Raw genomic sequence first — 16,978 nt, 5'->3', positions numbered from 1 at the left:
AGATAGAAGATTAAAAACAATAAATAACATTAAAGCATGAACATAAACAAATAAAAGATAATAAATAAGCAGAAAATTAGTTGAATTTGTCCACTGTATTTAATTTTACCTGTTAAATCTTGTGTCTTGTACAAATTATAGATAGATAGATAGATAGATAGATAGATAGATAGATAGATAGATAGATAGAATAAACTAGGAAATAAGTTTCATTTCTCAATTAATGCTTTATCTTTTTTATCTTCTAGCTATAAGTAGAGATAATACAACTATTAATCCATTTAAACAGGACACAAAATATGAAAATATGTAGAAAATTCGTTTCATTTGTCTGCTGATACTTTATATAGATATACACTAGTGATATATAAAGATTAAAATGTTAAACAATATTAAAAAATAAGACACAAAAGATAAAACAATAAAAAACATTAAAATAAGACAGATAAAAGATGAAAATATGTACAAAATGAGTTGAATCCTGTTACTTTGCTTTTTTATATTTAATTGAGACAATAATAAGATATATTAATATGTAGAATATTGATTGAAGTATTAATATCTTTATAGCTATAAGATATAAATAAACACTATATCTTCGAGCCATGAGATCTACATTAGTTGCGTGCTGAATTATTAATTAATTTTATTTGTAGTTTTTATTCCTTCACTGGATAATCAGTGGAAACACGTGTGTAAACATCAGAATCAGAATTACTTTATTAATCCCCGGAGGGAAATTCAAATTTGCAACCAAGCTCCTGAATCAAAGAAGTAAACATGTCTAAAAATAGAAGACAAAATAGTCTTTAAAAAAAGAATAAATAAAAATAAAATAAATTTAAATAAGTTAAGTAATAAACTTAAGTAAAAGCAAAATGAAGTGATTTTATATACAATGATTCCTATATACATATAAACATAGGTTTATATAAACATAAACCTTTCAGGGGAATTGATCACGGATGAGGGGTGTATAAACTTTTCATATTAGATCTCTTTATCCTGAAAGACCCCATATAACACATTATAAAATAAATCTTTTAAAGATTTTATGAGTAAATCAGCCAAATGCAGTGGTTTATTATGGTTTAGACTCTTAATTACAAGGTTATACAGAAATTTCACTTAAGGGACCACAATGGAAACAAGTTTTTACGCTTTTTTGTGTCATCCCTGCCACACCTGTACCGTTTTTTATTGTACGTTTATGGCCAAACAAACAAACAAACAAACAAACAAACAAACAAACAAACAAACAAACAAACAAACAAGGTATTGTTGGAAAAAAACCCTTCATAAACACGTAAAATGACTCATAATGAAAGGTGATTAGATCTATCTATCTATCTATCTATCTATCTATCTATCTATCTATCTATCTATCTATCTATCGACTCAATAGTAGAAGTTTGTTATTGAGAGGTTTCAGTGTCTGAATCAGCACATGGATGTGAAACCCACAGAACTTTAAGTGTTTCTGGGAGTTTGTTCTGGAGTTTAATGGACTGGATGGTTCCTGATAGTTCTCTCATTTTATTCCCATCTCCTGACAGAAAGCCGTGCTGTACTCTGATGGTATTTAACAGTAACCAAAAACATCCTTCATGAAGTCCCACAGGAACCTGATGTACCTCCATGTTTATTTTTCTCTCATTAAATTATTAAATATTTAAATATCTCTATCAATACATCATGAAATAAATGTTTAAAAAATGATTTATTCAGCATTTTGTGTAGTTAGACTATTCACTGATTTAAAGGACATATTTATAGATTAAATGCATTTTTTCCTCAGAATCTTCATGATCTCTGTCTCGCCATTGATTATGCTGTCAAAAATCATAGGCTGAATCCCAAACGGCTCCATCATAACTACTGAGGTGCACTACCTTGGTATTTGGATTATTGGCTTCTGCACACTATGTAGTTCACTACGCAGGGATTAGAGGGGTGTTTGGAACGCGGCTCTCAGTGTTGCCTGTGTATGAGGAGGAAAATGGCGTCTGGTGTGCGGCAGGAGCTCGCGCAGCTCATGAACTCTACCGGCTCTCACAAAGACCTCGTTGGGAAGTATGTGCTGAGATTACAGCTGTGGGGTTTCCACTCATTAATCTGCCAGATGTTTGGGAAGCGGTGCTGATATTTGACGCTGTGGTGCAAAAGAATGACGCTCTAAGCTCGCTTGGTAATGCTAGTGGAGTGGCTAAGCAGCTGTATTTAGCTACAGTTTACCGGTTAGCTTAGCATAGATCAGATCAGATCAGATTAGCTTAGCTCAGCTCTCTGTTATAAACCAGGAGATCTGACAAAGAGCTCAGGGACGTGTTTAAGGAGGATTTAATATATATATTTTAAATGTTTGTTTTTGTACGTTTTTAGAGAGTTGTGTGTGTATTTCGCAGTTAGCAGGCTGACTCGGTCGGGTTTTGTAGCTAAAATAATGCACTAGCACATTTATGCTAAATGGATAATTAGCTAGTTAATAATTGTTTCAGGTTATAATAGCTTTATGATGCGACAGAGCATTAGTCTTTATTTTCAGAGGTGTTTTTTTTCCCTTAAAGTGCTCCTGAAATACAAATTAGTGTCCCAGAGCAGTCTCTGAGTGTAGCACCAGTGTGGCAGTACATCTAGAGGGGGGAAAATAATTAAACTTGTAGGGTGAAAAAAAAAAACACCAAACAATTTTTATGACTCATCCTGTACTAGTCTTGTGTTCATCCAGTTAAATTCTCTGTAGAATGTGTATGCCCCGCCCCCTGGCTCAGTGCAGCTCATGAGCAGTAAACATGTTCTTCAGTGTTCTTCTTCTTTAGGGTTTTATGGCGGTTGGCGACCAACTTAAAGGAGCATTACCGCCACCAACTGGGCTGGAGTGTTCCTCAGTGTGTTTCTGCCTGTGATTGGAGTTTATTCGTGTGGAAGGGGGTGGAGTTAGAGTAGGTAGTCATATGACTTTTGGGGGCATTTCACCAGCTTGTGGATGTTCAGCCTGGCTTCCTCAGACTGATGGAGAATTCCGTCTTCACACCCCGTCTCTATCAGTACGAGTCAGTGGTGATGTTTTATCCACTCAGTCATGTCCGATGTCTCCCGGTGACAAACGGGATCTCTGTTGCCATCAGCAACGTTCACGCGTGACCTCAAATCATACATCCACCATAACTCAAAACACATGGCATCTGTTGGCCTCGGATTAAAGTCGTCCTGGTTCCAGTGGACAGGCGTGGGTAGAGGTGGGACTCGGAGATCCTCCATAGCTCCATCATCTCTCTCTCTCTCTTTATAAACACCATGTTCAGCTATCTGATCTACTGTTGGGTGTGTTTAGATGAGGCATGGTGTATCTTGAACATGAGCTCATCAGCATACGGAATCACCTCATGGCTCTCGACATGTTTCATGTGGAATTTAAATGAAAAAAGAAAGAAAGCACAACTTTATTCATCACACACTTGTGAAATTTCCTCTCTGCATTTAATCCATCTGAAACAGTGAACACACACACACACCCAGAGCAGTGGGCAGCCATGCTAACAGCACCCGGGGAGCAGTTGGGAGTTTGGTGCCTCGCTCAAGGGCACCTCAGCCCAAGGCCGTCCCATATTAACCTAACTTTGGACTGTGGGGGAAACCGGAGCACCCGGAGGAAACCCACACAGACACGGGGAGAACATGCAAACTCCGCACAGAAAGGCCCTCGCCGGCCGCTGGGTTCGAACCCAGAGCCTTCTTGCTGTGAGGCGACAGCGCTAACCACTACACCACCGTGCCACCCATAAATATGACTTTGTCTTGTGTTTCAGGTACCGTCAGATTCTGGAGAAAGCTCTTCAGTTAGCAGATACAGAACAACTCGAAGCACTGAAAGCCTTCGTGGAAGCCAGTAAGTTCTCCAGCACCGCTAACACAAGAGAATGGGGGAAAAGTGGTGTGAAAAAGTTTACACCCTCTTGGTTTCAACATGTGGTGGGGAAAAATGTTTTATAGTTTCTCTATAAAAGAAAATATTATTATGTCTAAATATTACAGCGTCTCTCAGTCAGGAGTTTCCTTTAATGTTCTCAAAAGTTTGTACCCCCTTCTGACAGGTTTCAGTTGAAACCAGTAAATATCCATGTTGTTAAAGTTTAAAGCATGAAAAGTTTGAACAGAGTCAGACTTCCAAGCAGTCGAGTTGAGAGTCGATGTGAAACAGGAACACAGCTCTCACACTCCGTACACTGGAGAAGGAGAGAAAATAATCAGAGACAGACTTTTTTTTTTTTCTCTTCACTCTTTCCTCTGCAGTGGTCAATGAGAATGTGAGTCTGGTCATATCCCGGCAGCTCCTAACCGACTTCTGCACACACCTCCCAAATTTACCCGACGGCACTGCGAAATCCATCTACCACTTCACCCTCGAGAAGATCCAACCCCGGGTCATCTCCTTTGAAGAGCAGGTAAGTTTCAGACTCTGTTTCTGTATTGATCTGACACAGAGCTCCCCTCGGGGTGGTGGTGGTGTTCTTCTCATCAGTTAGATTAAATACTCCTCTCGGTCCAGCACTGTTGTTAGTGTGTGTAGTGAATCAGAAGCTCCCGGAGATTCTAGTTCACTTAAAGATCAGTGTGAGTGATGGTGCTGTGATGAAGTGGAGTTAATTTTAGCACCCTGAAATTGATTTATTCCTCTTGTACCACAGCCAGGTTTTATTTCTGAAAGGAACACAAGTTAGCGCCTCTTCTCTCTAATGGCTATAAACAGTCATTCCTTCACCAGCCTTTCTCTCTCTCTCTCTCTCTCTCTCTCTCTCTCTCTCTCTCTCTAAGTAATTAAAATAAAAATCACAGAAACGACAAACCTAAAGATGGAGGAAAAACTGAGTTACAGCTTTCCCTCTGACACTGGAGACTCCTTCCATAAGCATCACACTGTAATATAAACCTGTGGTGCTGTATGGAGTAAAACATGATGTCCTAAATGATGCACACTCCTGCAGGTGGCGTCGATCAGACAGCATTTAGCCACGATCTATGAGAAGGAAGAGGACTGGAGGAACGCTGCACAGGTTTTAGTGGGCATTCCACTCGAGACGGGACAGAAGTAAGTCTTATTATAAATGGATATAAACCACATGTCCTGTTTTTGACTCGTGTAATGTGATCCAAAACAGTGTCCTGCTGTCTCCTCTCTCCTCTCAGACAGTACAACGTCGACTATAAGTTAGACACGTACCTGAAGATCGCTCGGCTCTACCTGGAGGACGACGATCCGGTTCAGGCCGAGGCCTACATCAACCGCGCCTCCTTACTGCAGAACGAGTCCACAAACGAGCAGCTGCAGATCCACTACAAGGTGCACAGACTGCACACGCTTCAACTTTTAATAGCTTTATAAATCTGGTTATATGGTTTAAAATACCAATTTAAATTGGCCAGAGTTTTTGTGTTTCAGTAAACGAGACAGATGTCTAATTTATCATGTGTTCTCATATATCACACACGCGGGGGCTGCAAGAGTAGGTATACAGCAAGGATTATTCCAGTGTAACCAGTATTATAATAGTGGTGCTAGGTTTCATTTAATACTAATGTTTTGTGCAAACGCCGTTTCGTTACTGAAAACATGTAAATAAATAAAAATACGGAGGTGATTAGAGGAAATCGCATGCACTGATTGGTCGAGAAATTTGGATGATAACAATTATTCACTGAGGCAGATAACTGTTTTATTATAAATACGGGTGATTATTTAAAAAAAAAACATTGTCCTGCAAAGCGATTGGACACCAAGTCGCTCGAGGTGATTATCAAGAAATAATCAGAATCTCTTGACCAATCATCACACACGATTTCTCAATAATTACCTCTGTATTTAGACGATTTCTCGATAATCACCTCGAGTGACTCGGCAAAATGGCGTCCAATCACTTCGTCACCATAAGTGAAGAATTACAGATGAAAGAAAATGCTGTTCCTAAAAACACTAAAGATGCTCCGAAGTTTGGTCTAAAACTATTTAAAGGGAAGTGGGATTGGGATTTATTTTATCGATTTTTTTTTTTTTCAGAACAAAGTATTTTATGTGACTCGGTGTAGAGAAGTGACACAAGACTGCGCCGCAAAGTTATTACATTTACATGAAGATTTTAAAGTTTGAAACTTTTTTTTTTTGCAGTAATCTCCTGTGTGTTTTTACTAAAACAATTATCTGCCTCAAGCTCAGAATATTGGGGAATAATAACCTCGACTTCAACTTGACTTTGTCTCGATTATTATTCAGCGATATTCACTTCACCTTTGGTGAATAATTGTTAAAAATATTAATTTTGTAAAATGCATGTGTAATAGGACTTTTTTGTGTTTAAACTCAGAACTGAACAAAAAAAAAATGTAATGTTGTTAAAGTTCTGATAAGTGCTATTTTAAAAAAAATCTGCTCTCCTTGTCGGTTTGAGCTGGAGGTGATGTCAGTAATCTGAACCCAGATAAAGATTTCTTCATGTAATTCCTGTCTAATCTGTAGAACATTAATCCTGAACCTCAGGTGTCTGAGGTTGCGGACAGTAGGTGGAGTGGTGGAGACGTGCTCTGTATCCTCCGAGTAATGATAAATACTGTCTCGTTCTTTTTTTTTTTAAAGGTATGCTATGCCAGAGTGTTGGACTACAGGAGGAAGTTTATCGAAGCGGCCCAGCGCTACAACGAACTTTCTTATAAATCCATCGTGCACGAGAGCGAGCGCCTGGAGGCTCTAAAGCACGCGCTGCACTGCACCATCCTGGCCTCGGCAGGTGAGACGGCACGTTTTCTGCCGAGTTTTTAGTGTATTGCAGGTTTGTGCTCTGATGGCTGACTCTGGGTCCGGTGGGTCCTCAGGGCAGCAGCGGTCTCGGATGTTGGCGACGCTCTTTAAGGACGAGCGATGTCAGCAGCTGGCGGCCTACGGCATTCTCGAGAAGATGTATCTGGATCGGATTATCCGGGGGAACCAGCTGCAGGAGTTCGCTGCCATGCTGATGCCCCATCAGAAAGCCACCACAGCAGATGGTGAGTGGAGTGAGAAGTAAACGGGTTAAACGATTCAGAAAAACCTGAACTGCGTAATAAAGTGCTGCATGCAAACTGGAACACACACTGAATAAAGAGTCAGTCGCATGGCACCAGGAGAGAGTCGTGTACCCAAAACCAGGTCTCAGTAAGATTAACGTTACAGTAAGGATTTGATCTTTTTACATTTAACTGTAAATTGTCATTTTTTTAAATGTAAAGAATAGTTGGAATGTTTCTGTAGTAAACGAGATTTAAACCACTTGGGGGTGTGCGCTTATAGGAAATGAATTTGGGTCAGGTTGGAAACAGGAAGTCAGTGTTGATCCAGGGTGATTATGGAGAGTTTGGGATGCGATGAGTTTATTTTGACTTGTATCGTCACTTCAGGTTCGAGTATCCTGGATCGAGCGGTTATTGAACACAACCTTCTCTCTGCTAGCAAACTGTACAACAACATCACGTTTGAGGAGCTGGGTGCACTTCTGGAGATCCCACCTGCAAAGGTACGACTGAAGAAACCTCATCTCGGCTCTATACACAGTACTGTGCAAAATCCCCCCCCAATTTTTATTTTTTCCATACAGGCCGTTATAGATTTCTATTTTATGATTTCTACATTATCGAGTCAAAACATTACAAAAACATTTTAGAGTCCAAACATTCATTTGTTTTCCAGCACAAAATTAAATGTTACAGAAAAAAAAGTTTGTATCTGAGCAGCATATTCCATAAGAGACACTTTTCAGATGAAAAAAGAAAGCATAATGAAGGCTGCTGGGTTTTGGTGTAAAATGAAGAAGTGAGTGTGACAGTCAAAGTGTGCAGAAGAACTGCGGCTGGTTCTGGAAGATGCTCAGGAAAACCTACAGATCATTTCCACATAAAACTGACCTCACTGGACCTGAGATGGAGATTTTTTTAAAAACATTTTTTTAAAGCAAAGAGTCGTCTCACACCAAATACTGACTTTGTTTCATTTATTATGGCTCACTGATTACTGTTTAGAGTTTTGTTTTTTTAAATGTTGAAACTTTTTTTTTTTAAGCCATTTTTGGTCGATAGCATTTCTTTACATGTGTCTAAGACTTACACAGAAGTGTGCGTGTGTGTATATATATATATATATATATATATATATATATATATATATATATATATATATATATATATATAATTAGATAAATGAATTCCTGATAATTTGGCCACAGAGAAAACACAGCTCTTTTAAATAAATCAAATAATTTTGTTTAAGAAGAGTTATGTAGCGAGTCCTGATGCCAGTGGAGTTGCGTCACCTGGGGGGGGTCATATGACCCGAAAGTTGACGTGTAACCCAAAGGAGCTATTCAGGCCAAAAAGTTTGTGTTTCAGTAGAAATTCTGTGATTTAAAGAAAAACACAGAACCTTAGAAAAATTCCCGTGTGGATTTATTTTAAACGTCATAATGAGAAATAAATTTGGCTGATTAAAACTCCTTTTTGTACGCAGGCAGAGAAAATCGCCTCCCAGATGATCACAGAGGGTCGTATGAACGGCTTCATCGATCAGATCGACGGCATTGTCCACTTTGAGAGTAAGTCTGATCTTCTCTCCCCTGTGCTGCTTGGTGTCTCGGAGGCTTCAGGAGTTACAGAGCTCTGTGTGTTCTCTCCCGTCAGCTCGAGAGCCGCTGCCCACCTGGGACAAACAGATCCAGTCGCTCTGCTTCCAGGTCAACAACCTGCTGGAGAAGATCAGTCAGGCGGCACCCGAGTGGACGGCGCAGGCCATGGAGGCCCAGATGTCCCAATAAACCGAGACACGCCCCAACATCACACCTCCTCCAGGTCACGCTTTACAGAGACACTCCTAAAGGACGCTTTATGAAACATGAGCGAGTCGTCTGGTTTATTCCTGTTCGAGCAGTGGGATTCGCAGCACGTCTGTGATGGTGTGTTCACTGTGAGTGGTGGTTCGAGGCTCATGCCATGTGAACATGGACACAGCATGTGAAGGTCACCTGATGCCTGAATAAACCTGTGTGTAAATCTCCACGCCTCGCTTTGGTCTGTCTGCTCATTTATTGATGTGAACAGAAAAAAATATGTTCCTTTGTGATAAGTTATTATTTCTGTACCTTGAAACAATCCATCAGAACATTATAAGTTCAAATCCCAGAATTATACAGAACCACTGTTTGGCTCAGGAAAAGGAACCACCACCCACGACCGTTTATACGACCTCACGAATCATAAACGTGTCGAGAGATTACAGAGAAAAGTAATGTTTGGCTAATCTTATCTGAGCATGGAGCGTGTAAATCACTCTGATCTACACGCATTATTTAACTAGTTAGAGTTAGAAATGATATAGCTGACTGTTTCTCATCTGATTTAAAAATAAATAAAAACAAAACTGGACACACCTACAAGTGAACAAATTCTCTCTTGAAGTTAAGAAAAAAAGTGCATAGCTCTTTTTATATTACTGAGAATCCTCTGTCCTGAAGATCTCGGAGAACTTAAAGTTCCAGAAACGTTACAGAAAACATCACCGTATCACTGAGTACGTACGTTTATTTCATCTGTTTATCATCAGTGGAGGGCAGGGGCGATTCTAGCATCTGATCTTTGGGGGTGCTTAGCCCCCAGAGCTGACAGAGGCACCTGGCTTGAACGACAGTGTTTCCACGTTTATTCCGCATTTAGACTAGACTTAACTAGACTAGCCAAGACTAGACTTATGCAATGTTTTAACAGAAGCTGACCCAATAAACTATGATATCTACACATTTACAACCACTGACACAGATATTTACGTTATATTTTTAACTAAACAAGACCCACTACTGCATTTGTAATGTTGGAGCTATTCATTTTGAACAGTGGTAATTGTTAATTAATGTGTTATTGTGTAATAAGCGTGTATTATTATGATTTTACATTAGTTTACATTAGTAAACGCTATGTTACATTAAATAAAATTGACTAACACACGGTGGTCTAGCACCATAGCACTTGTACTCTGCACAAAAGTATCTCGATATGGATGATAAATGTCGTTTTTATCATTCTGTTCATAGACCAGGGAACATCAATATTGCATTATGCATATTATTGTGTTGTGTTTAACAACTGTAACTCCAGTCCGTACCTTCACATCTCGCTATGCCAGTAATACTCAGGTGCTACTTCGAGTTCCTCATCGGCGTGGAATCCAGTTAAAAAAAACACCATGTCGTAGCAAGCACTCGCGCGGACAGGCAACCCAATCAGAGGGGACGCAAGGGGGGGGGAGGTATTTTACTGCTCATAGAACTATCACGTAACAGGTGAATTCAAGAACACACACACGCCCGCGCACACATTCATTGCGCAGTGCGCAAGGGCACTTATTTCTGAAAATTATGTCCAAAAGCAGTGTTTTTGAGGGTGCTGAGCTAGGGGGTGCTGAACTCGTTTTTGGGGGTGCTTGAGCACCCCCAAAAATAGGCTAAACACGCCCCTGGTGGAGGGTCTGCTGGACACACCCCTGTGAATGAGCTGTTACTATAGTAACCATAACCTATCAGAGCGAGTGCATTTAATATAAACCTGCACTACTGTCAGAGCTGCTGCTAGAGAGAATTAATCAATACCTTCTCTTCCGACCAATCAGAGTCCAGAACTCAGCATTGCCATGGTGTAAAGTGTTTTATCAACAATTACAGTTTTAATAAATGCACAAAAACATTGTCGATATAAAATCATTGTATTTGTTCCTCGTATCTTTCACACATTTACACTTTAAGCACAATTCTGTTAATAAAGAGCACAAAATGAGGGAAATCGCAGGTCTGATTGAGCTTCAGTGGTGTAAGGATTCTGGGAAAAGAAGAAAAACCACAGGGTTTGTTGTGAGTCTTCAATCAGGAGTGAAATAAAATACACACGCTGCTTTAATGCTGAATCAAACCACTCACTGTAGTGTGTGTGTGTGTACATTTATGTTTAAACTATATTCGGTATATTGTATGCATTACACTGTGTGTATATTTGTGTCCTATAAAGTGTGATGCAGTTCACCTCATGAGCTTCAGAAGATTCCCTGCTCCTTCCTCCTGTCGATGTCTCTCTTCAGCTGGCAGGTTGCACACGGTAAGCAGAAAGTACTGACCAGAAAGTCCTGACACAGGGAACCCTGAAAACAGAACCCACACACCTCAGATCATCACAAATATTATATTAATTATTCTCTCCACATTCACTGGATAGAATGTGCGCTCTGATTGGCTACTCTACTACTCGGATATCAGCTCATATACTGTGAGAAGAGAAAAACAAAATGGCAGAGCATGTTGCTGAACCAACCGAGGATGAAATAAAAACTCTACTCGAAAACAACCCCCCCCCCCAAAATAAAAAAAGCAACAAAATATGGAATAAAAGTATTTGATGGTAAGAACATATCTTTTTTTTTTTAAATTTTTCAAGAATTATCACATATTTCACAAATTGCTCCTGTCGTTTCGCCGGTTTGTTTACATTCTAAGCGGAAATGATTTTGTTGGATGTTTTGTATAAAGTTTTTATTTATCGAATTCGCAAAAAAATACAAACGCTCTGTTTCTCAAAACCCAGTGAATGTGGATAGACAGTTATTCCACTCAATCTCATCGTACGCGGATTATAGCCGCAATCGGCTCATGTACGACTCGATTTCAGGGAATAACTGTTAAATATTAACCCCCTCCCAGAGCCGGGTGAGGTTCAGCTGCAGGCTGGGATTAACCACTGAAGTCCTGGACAGTCGGAGGAATTCATGAACACCGCAAACATCTTTTTGACAGAAAAAAAAGTCTATAAAACGTCCATCAGTGGTTTACCTTTCGTCAGGAGTAGAACTGAGTGTTAAATTAACAGTTGTAATTTTATTTGCATTTCAAAACTGTTCTAAAGTGCCATTCCACACTTCACAAAGTCTATACACCAAAATTAACTAAAGCAAGAAGCAATAAATCACAAACTGAGAATAAAAAAAGTCAACAAAACATTTTACATCATCCTTACATCAGCGTGTCTGTATTTATAACACATTAAACATGTTCGCTTTTCATCAACGCTCCAGATCAGCGCATCGCGACTGACGCTACTGACGGTGTGCTGCTGTTGAACTTATTGATTAAACTTTAACATTGAATTAAAAGAAAAAATTCATATTTAATCGTAATTATAATTTTCACACACTCAGAAGGTTCTTGGAGGGTTTGTTGAGTTCTAAGCTTCCTAAAATAATTCTAGTTTGGAAACCTTTCTGAGAGGGAGACGCTCTTCTGTACGGTTCTGCATAGAACCTGGAAAAAAACATTAAGGGTTCTAGATTTCCCCCCTTTTTTCCAGTTTATCTTCAGTTTATCAAATCAAATTCAGATTGAAATGTCAGATATGATCCTGCAGATCAGCAGTCCGACCCCGAGTTCAGTTTCACAATAAAGCATAAAACATTCAGGACTGAAATCCAAAGGTCATTTTAGAAGTACTACCATAAAGCTTTAAAATTATTTTATAATAATAATGATTAATTATAATAATTATTATTAAAAAAACACCTTAAGTTTGTCATACAGACAGGAACTGCTAGTTCCTAATGAATTATTAGGAACTAGCAGTTACTAATTAGAACGAATTAATTATTATTAATTCTAAATAATACTACTACTAATAGTAATAATAATAAGAATTTGAACAGATGAGACCTGTTCCTCTGTTTGTCCTTTGGGTTCTGTGGAGAACCTGTGGAAGAGTGTTTGCCTTTCAGAAAAGAGTGGTTTGTTTGTTTGTTTGTTTTTAAAGAAAGTTCGGATTTGTTTTACCCTGCTCAGGGTGGAGCTGGGTTCTGCGTGACCTTGTGACTGACCTTGATGTTGTATTTGGTTCTGTACACACTGCGGATGGTCATTCCCATTCCACAGAGACAGCACTCCCCCATATCTCTGGCGATGGAACAGCCCAGACAGGTGAGACAGAAATACCCATACACACCTGAGACACACACACACACACAGAGGAACGTGTGAATGCTTCTCAGTGACGGATGAATCCTCAGTATTGTTTTTTTTTTCTCAGATCTAAAGGAAAGTTTTAACCGTTTAGAACCTAAAGAGACTAAAAACCATCCGATCTCCAGATGTTGTGCTTCAATGAGCTTCATATCTTCGTCGCTGATGGTGAGAGCTGTAACGGGTTAATGATTAATCCTGTACAGAACATTTACAGCGATGATAAACATGAGGCGAGTAATAAATCTGTCCATGTACATGGAATCTGAGAAGAGTTTCATCACCAGTTACAGTCATTTTATTAAAACGTGATATTTTACCATTTCATTTTGTGAAAAGTATTAAAAGTTGATTTTGAAGAGAAGTTGCATGAACTAATACGGATTAAATCGCTGGAGTTGAGCCGAATCACCCGCCCTGGGATCTAATATTTAAAATAATCAGATGGACAGAATTCTCAGTCAGATCTCAGCAGCAGCACGACACTTTTCATTTTCACTTCATCACGTTCTCATTCCTAATATACGCTCACTGGCCACTTTATTAGGAACACCCCTCCATCCCCCTGCAGTTCTGTAATCAGCCGATCCCTCGCCAGCAGCACGACGCATCAAATCCCACAGATACAAATCAAGAGCTTCAGTTAATGTTCACAATGTTCAAACATCAGAACGGGAAACACTGTGATCTCAGTGTGACTTTCTGTCACTGTGGTCTGGGTGTTGGTTTGAGCCAGATGGACTGGTTTGAGTATTTCAGAAGCTGCTGATCTCCTGGGGTTTTCACACACAACAGTCTCTAGAGTTTACACAGAATGGTGCAGAAAACAAAAAACACTGAGTGAGTGAGCGACAGTTCTGTGGGTGGAAACAAACGCCTTGTTGATAAGAGAGGGTCAGAGGGAAATGGACAGGAAGGATATAGTAACTTATAGCAACTCTTTACAACCGTGGTGAGCAGAAAAGCATCTCAGCATGCAACAGCAGAAAGAAGAACACTTTGGGTTCCACTCCTGCAGCCAAGAACAGGGATCTTAGAACCAACAACACGTTTCTATTAAAGTGGGCGGTGGTTTATAAAATGTGACTCTAAATTTAACCTGAATGCTGTGATTGGTTTGTGATTCACTCAGTGCTGGTGTGAGGCAGAAGGTGGTGAGAGTTTATAATAAAGTGAGCGTACATGTGCAGCAGTCGTCACAGCACTCGAACAGCCCCGTCTGGAAGTCTGAGGGAACGAAGTGTCCGGGCTGAGTCGTCACCGCCATCGTCTCCTGTCTGAGAAACACACACAGCTCTCAGTGCAACGATACAAACCGGCAACACACTGTCTGTGTGTGTGTAAAATAAAAAAAAAATGTAAATAAATATTTTTAATATAAATAAATAAACTGCTTGATAGGAATATTAGGTCTCTACACTCAGTTCTTTACATTAATGACTGAGCATTTGAACATTGGATTAAACACCAAGTCAATATGTTTATTTTGTCCTTGTATCTACACATCTGTATAAACGAAGCAGCTTTTAACACACAAAATTTACAAAAGTTTCAAATTCCTGCATCATAATCTCATCTCATCTCATCTCATTATCTGTAGCCGCTTTATCCTGTTCTACAGGGTCGCAGGCGAGCTGGATCCTATCCCAGCTGACTACGGGTGAAAGGCGGGGTTCACCCTGGACAAGTCGCCAGGTCATCACAGGGCTGACACATAGACACAGACAACCATTCACACTCACATTCACACCTACGCTCAATTTAGAGTCACCAGTTAACCTAACCTGCATGTCTTTGGACTGTGGGGGAAACCGGAGCACCCGGAGGAAACCCACGCGGACACGGGGAGAACATGCAAACTCCACACAGAAAGGCCCTCGCCGGCCACGGGGCTCGAACCCGGACCTTCTTGCTGTGAGGCGACAGCACTAACCACTACACCACCGTGCCGCCCTCCTGCATCATAATATAAATGATAAAGGTATAAAACTCTCCATCAGAACTGGCTGAAGTCTCACGGGGGGGAAGATTAGAGCTGATCCCTGTTCAGCATTTACAGGAAGACGTGTAAGATTCAGTAAATTAACTCATTAAACTCTGACTGCATCATCACATGAAATAAACCCCACATTATAAAGAATTTACCTGAAAGAAATGACAAAGAGAGAAGAACGAAGTTCACCTGGTTGAAGATCCACCTGAAGAAACAGCGATGTTTAAGTTTCCAGCTCACAGACGAGTATTTTATAGTCACGCTGAAGTTTTTACAACCAGAGTCCAAGAGTCCATCATCATCGTCATAATCATCATAACCAGTGATGGTGGTGCTGAACTCATCCACAGGGTCAAAGCCACTGTAGATTTATTACTTTTTCCACCTGAACATAAAACAAACAGACAGGCGTTTATAACAGCCAGGATCAGAGTTTCCACACCTGGGGTTCACTTATTCATCCACTCATTTACCTGCTCAGACACGCCCACTTTAACCCGTTATTACACATTACAGGAGAACCCAACAGTGATGCATAGTTCCTTCTCTCAGAGTAATCCTAAAGGTTCTCTGAAGAACCCTCTCAAAACACGAGGAACCCTTTCCTCAGAGTGAAGATATTCACATGATGCAGTATCAGTTTCTCTGAATTCAACTTCATCCCTTTTGCCTAAGAGAGCTATGATCAGGAGAACGTTAACCTCCTGACAGGTTTGAGGTTTTAAAAAGCAACAATCTGGAGTTTGTGCTGCACTCTTACCCTGTAACGTTACATTCTTAGAAAAAAAAAAAGTTCTGCTAGGAACCCTTTCTAATAGGAGAACACTTTATTAGAACAACAACAACAACTTTATTCATCACATGCTTGTGAAATTTCCTCTCTGCATTTAACCCATCTGAAGCAGTGAACACACACACACACACACACACACACACACACACACACCCAGAGCAGTGGGCGGCCATGCTAACAGCGCCCGGGGAGCAGTTGGGAGTTCGGTACCTCGCTCAAGGGCACCTCAGCCCAAGGCCGTCCCATATTAACCTAACCGCATGTCTTTGAACTGTGGGGGAAACCGGAGCACCCGGAGGAAACCCACGCAGACACAGGGAGGCCCCCGTCAGCCTCTGGGCTTGAACCCAGAACCTTCTTGCTGTGAGGTGACAGTGATGACCACTTACACCTCCCATGTCTTTGTTGGAGGGTTCTACACCTTTATGGAACAACCAAAGAATGTTGTGTGTACAACCCCAAGGAGAACCATTTTAACCCTCACCCATTTAACACACAAGGTTCTTCAAGAGAACAGGGAATAATTCAAGGTTCTAAACTTCCCTCCAAAAAAAAAGAGGTTCTGTTTCCTGATAGGAAAGCACTCGTTGTAGAGTTGTACATGGAACCTTTTGGAGTTCCATTGGAGGGACAACTAGAGAACCTTTACCAGTCATGAATGATCGAAGAGTGTCATCAAAACGACCCTTTCAGTGTTTCGTGTAGAATTTTTAAATATAAATAATTCAAAGAACCAGTGAAGAATAATTTATTTCTGAAAGTGGACATTAAGGTTCTTTAGAATTTTTTTTTTAGCGTTAAATGTTCTTGGCTTCCTTTTAAAGATAAGGAAGGTTTGTTGCAGGGGTTTAAGTATAAATTTAGTATTTTCCTTTTGGAAGAAAAAGGCTCTTTAAGACCTGATTGCATTATTATTAAGGGTTCTTAACTCCCTAATAAAGTTCTTCTTGGAGTTCTTTCTCACAGAAAATCACTCTCCATGTGTTCAGTTCTACATGCTTTGGCCGTAGCATGCTAGACTGGCTGGTTGAACTGCTTCAGGTTAACAGGAAGGCTACAGTAACTCAAATAGCTGCTCTTTACAGCTGTGATGAGCAGAAAAGCATCTCCAAGAGCCCACGGTGAATTCTGAGGCAC

At 40.1% G+C, this 16,978-nt stretch overlaps 2 protein-coding genes across 2 annotated transcripts; one reads left to right on the top strand and one right to left on the bottom strand.

The window, feature by feature from the left end:
- Positions 1–1,987: 1,987 nt before the first annotated feature.
- On the top strand, positions 1,988–9,072 carry cops4 (COP9 constitutive photomorphogenic homolog subunit 4 (Arabidopsis)). Its single transcript, XM_060909074.1, has 10 exons — positions 1,988–2,073; positions 3,810–3,889; positions 4,294–4,445; positions 4,986–5,089; positions 5,188–5,341; positions 6,629–6,779; positions 6,865–7,035; positions 7,426–7,541; positions 8,528–8,612; positions 8,698–9,072. The coding sequence occupies exons 1-10, from the start codon at positions 1,988–1,990 to the stop codon at positions 8,829–8,831; spliced, it is 1,233 nt and encodes a 410-aa protein (XP_060765057.1). The 3' UTR covers positions 8,832–9,072.
- A 1,704-nt stretch (positions 9,073–10,776) lies between these two features.
- Positions 10,777–15,329, bottom strand: LOC132873469 (placenta-specific gene 8 protein-like). The gene is made up of 5 exons (XM_060909075.1): positions 15,238–15,329; positions 14,238–14,332; positions 12,914–13,038; positions 11,083–11,197; positions 10,777–10,881 (listed from the first exon to the last, which is right to left on the bottom strand). Exons 2-4 carry the CDS (start codon positions 14,320–14,322, stop codon positions 11,093–11,095), a joined length of 315 nt encoding a protein of 104 aa, XP_060765058.1. The 5' UTR covers positions 14,323–14,332; positions 15,238–15,329; the 3' UTR covers positions 10,777–10,881; positions 11,083–11,092.
- Between the last annotated feature and the right edge of the window lie 1,649 nt (positions 15,330–16,978).

This window comes from Neoarius graeffei, chromosome 25, assembly GCF_027579695.1.
Source record: "Neoarius graeffei isolate fNeoGra1 chromosome 25, fNeoGra1.pri, whole genome shotgun sequence".
NCBI classification, from domain to species: domain Eukaryota; kingdom Metazoa; phylum Chordata; class Actinopteri; order Siluriformes; family Ariidae; genus Neoarius; species Neoarius graeffei.
This window is presented reverse-complemented; position numbering and strand designations above follow the sequence as displayed.

Coding starts and splice junctions, on each gene's coding strand:
- LOC132873469 (XM_060909075.1), bottom strand. CDS start 14,322: ATGGCGGTGACGACTCAGCCCGGACACTTCGTTCCCTCAGACTTCCAG. Junction 13,039..14,237: donor CTGTGACGACTGCTGCACAT/GTACGCTCACTT, acceptor TGTGTGTCTCAG/GTGTGTATGGGTATTTCTGT. Junction 11,198..12,913: donor GAACCAAATACAACATCAAG/GTCAGTCACAAG, acceptor TTCTGTTTTCAG/GGTTCCCTGTGTCAGGACTT.
- cops4 (XM_060909074.1), top strand. CDS start 1,988: ATGAGGAGGAAAATGGCGTCTGGTGTGCGGCAGGAGCTCGCGCAGCTC. Junction 5,342..6,628: donor AGCTGCAGATCCACTACAAG/GTGCACAGACTG, acceptor TTTTTTTTAAAG/GTATGCTATGCCAGAGTGTT. Junction 8,613..8,697: donor CGGCATTGTCCACTTTGAGA/GTAAGTCTGATC, acceptor CTCTCCCGTCAG/CTCGAGAGCCGCTGCCCACC.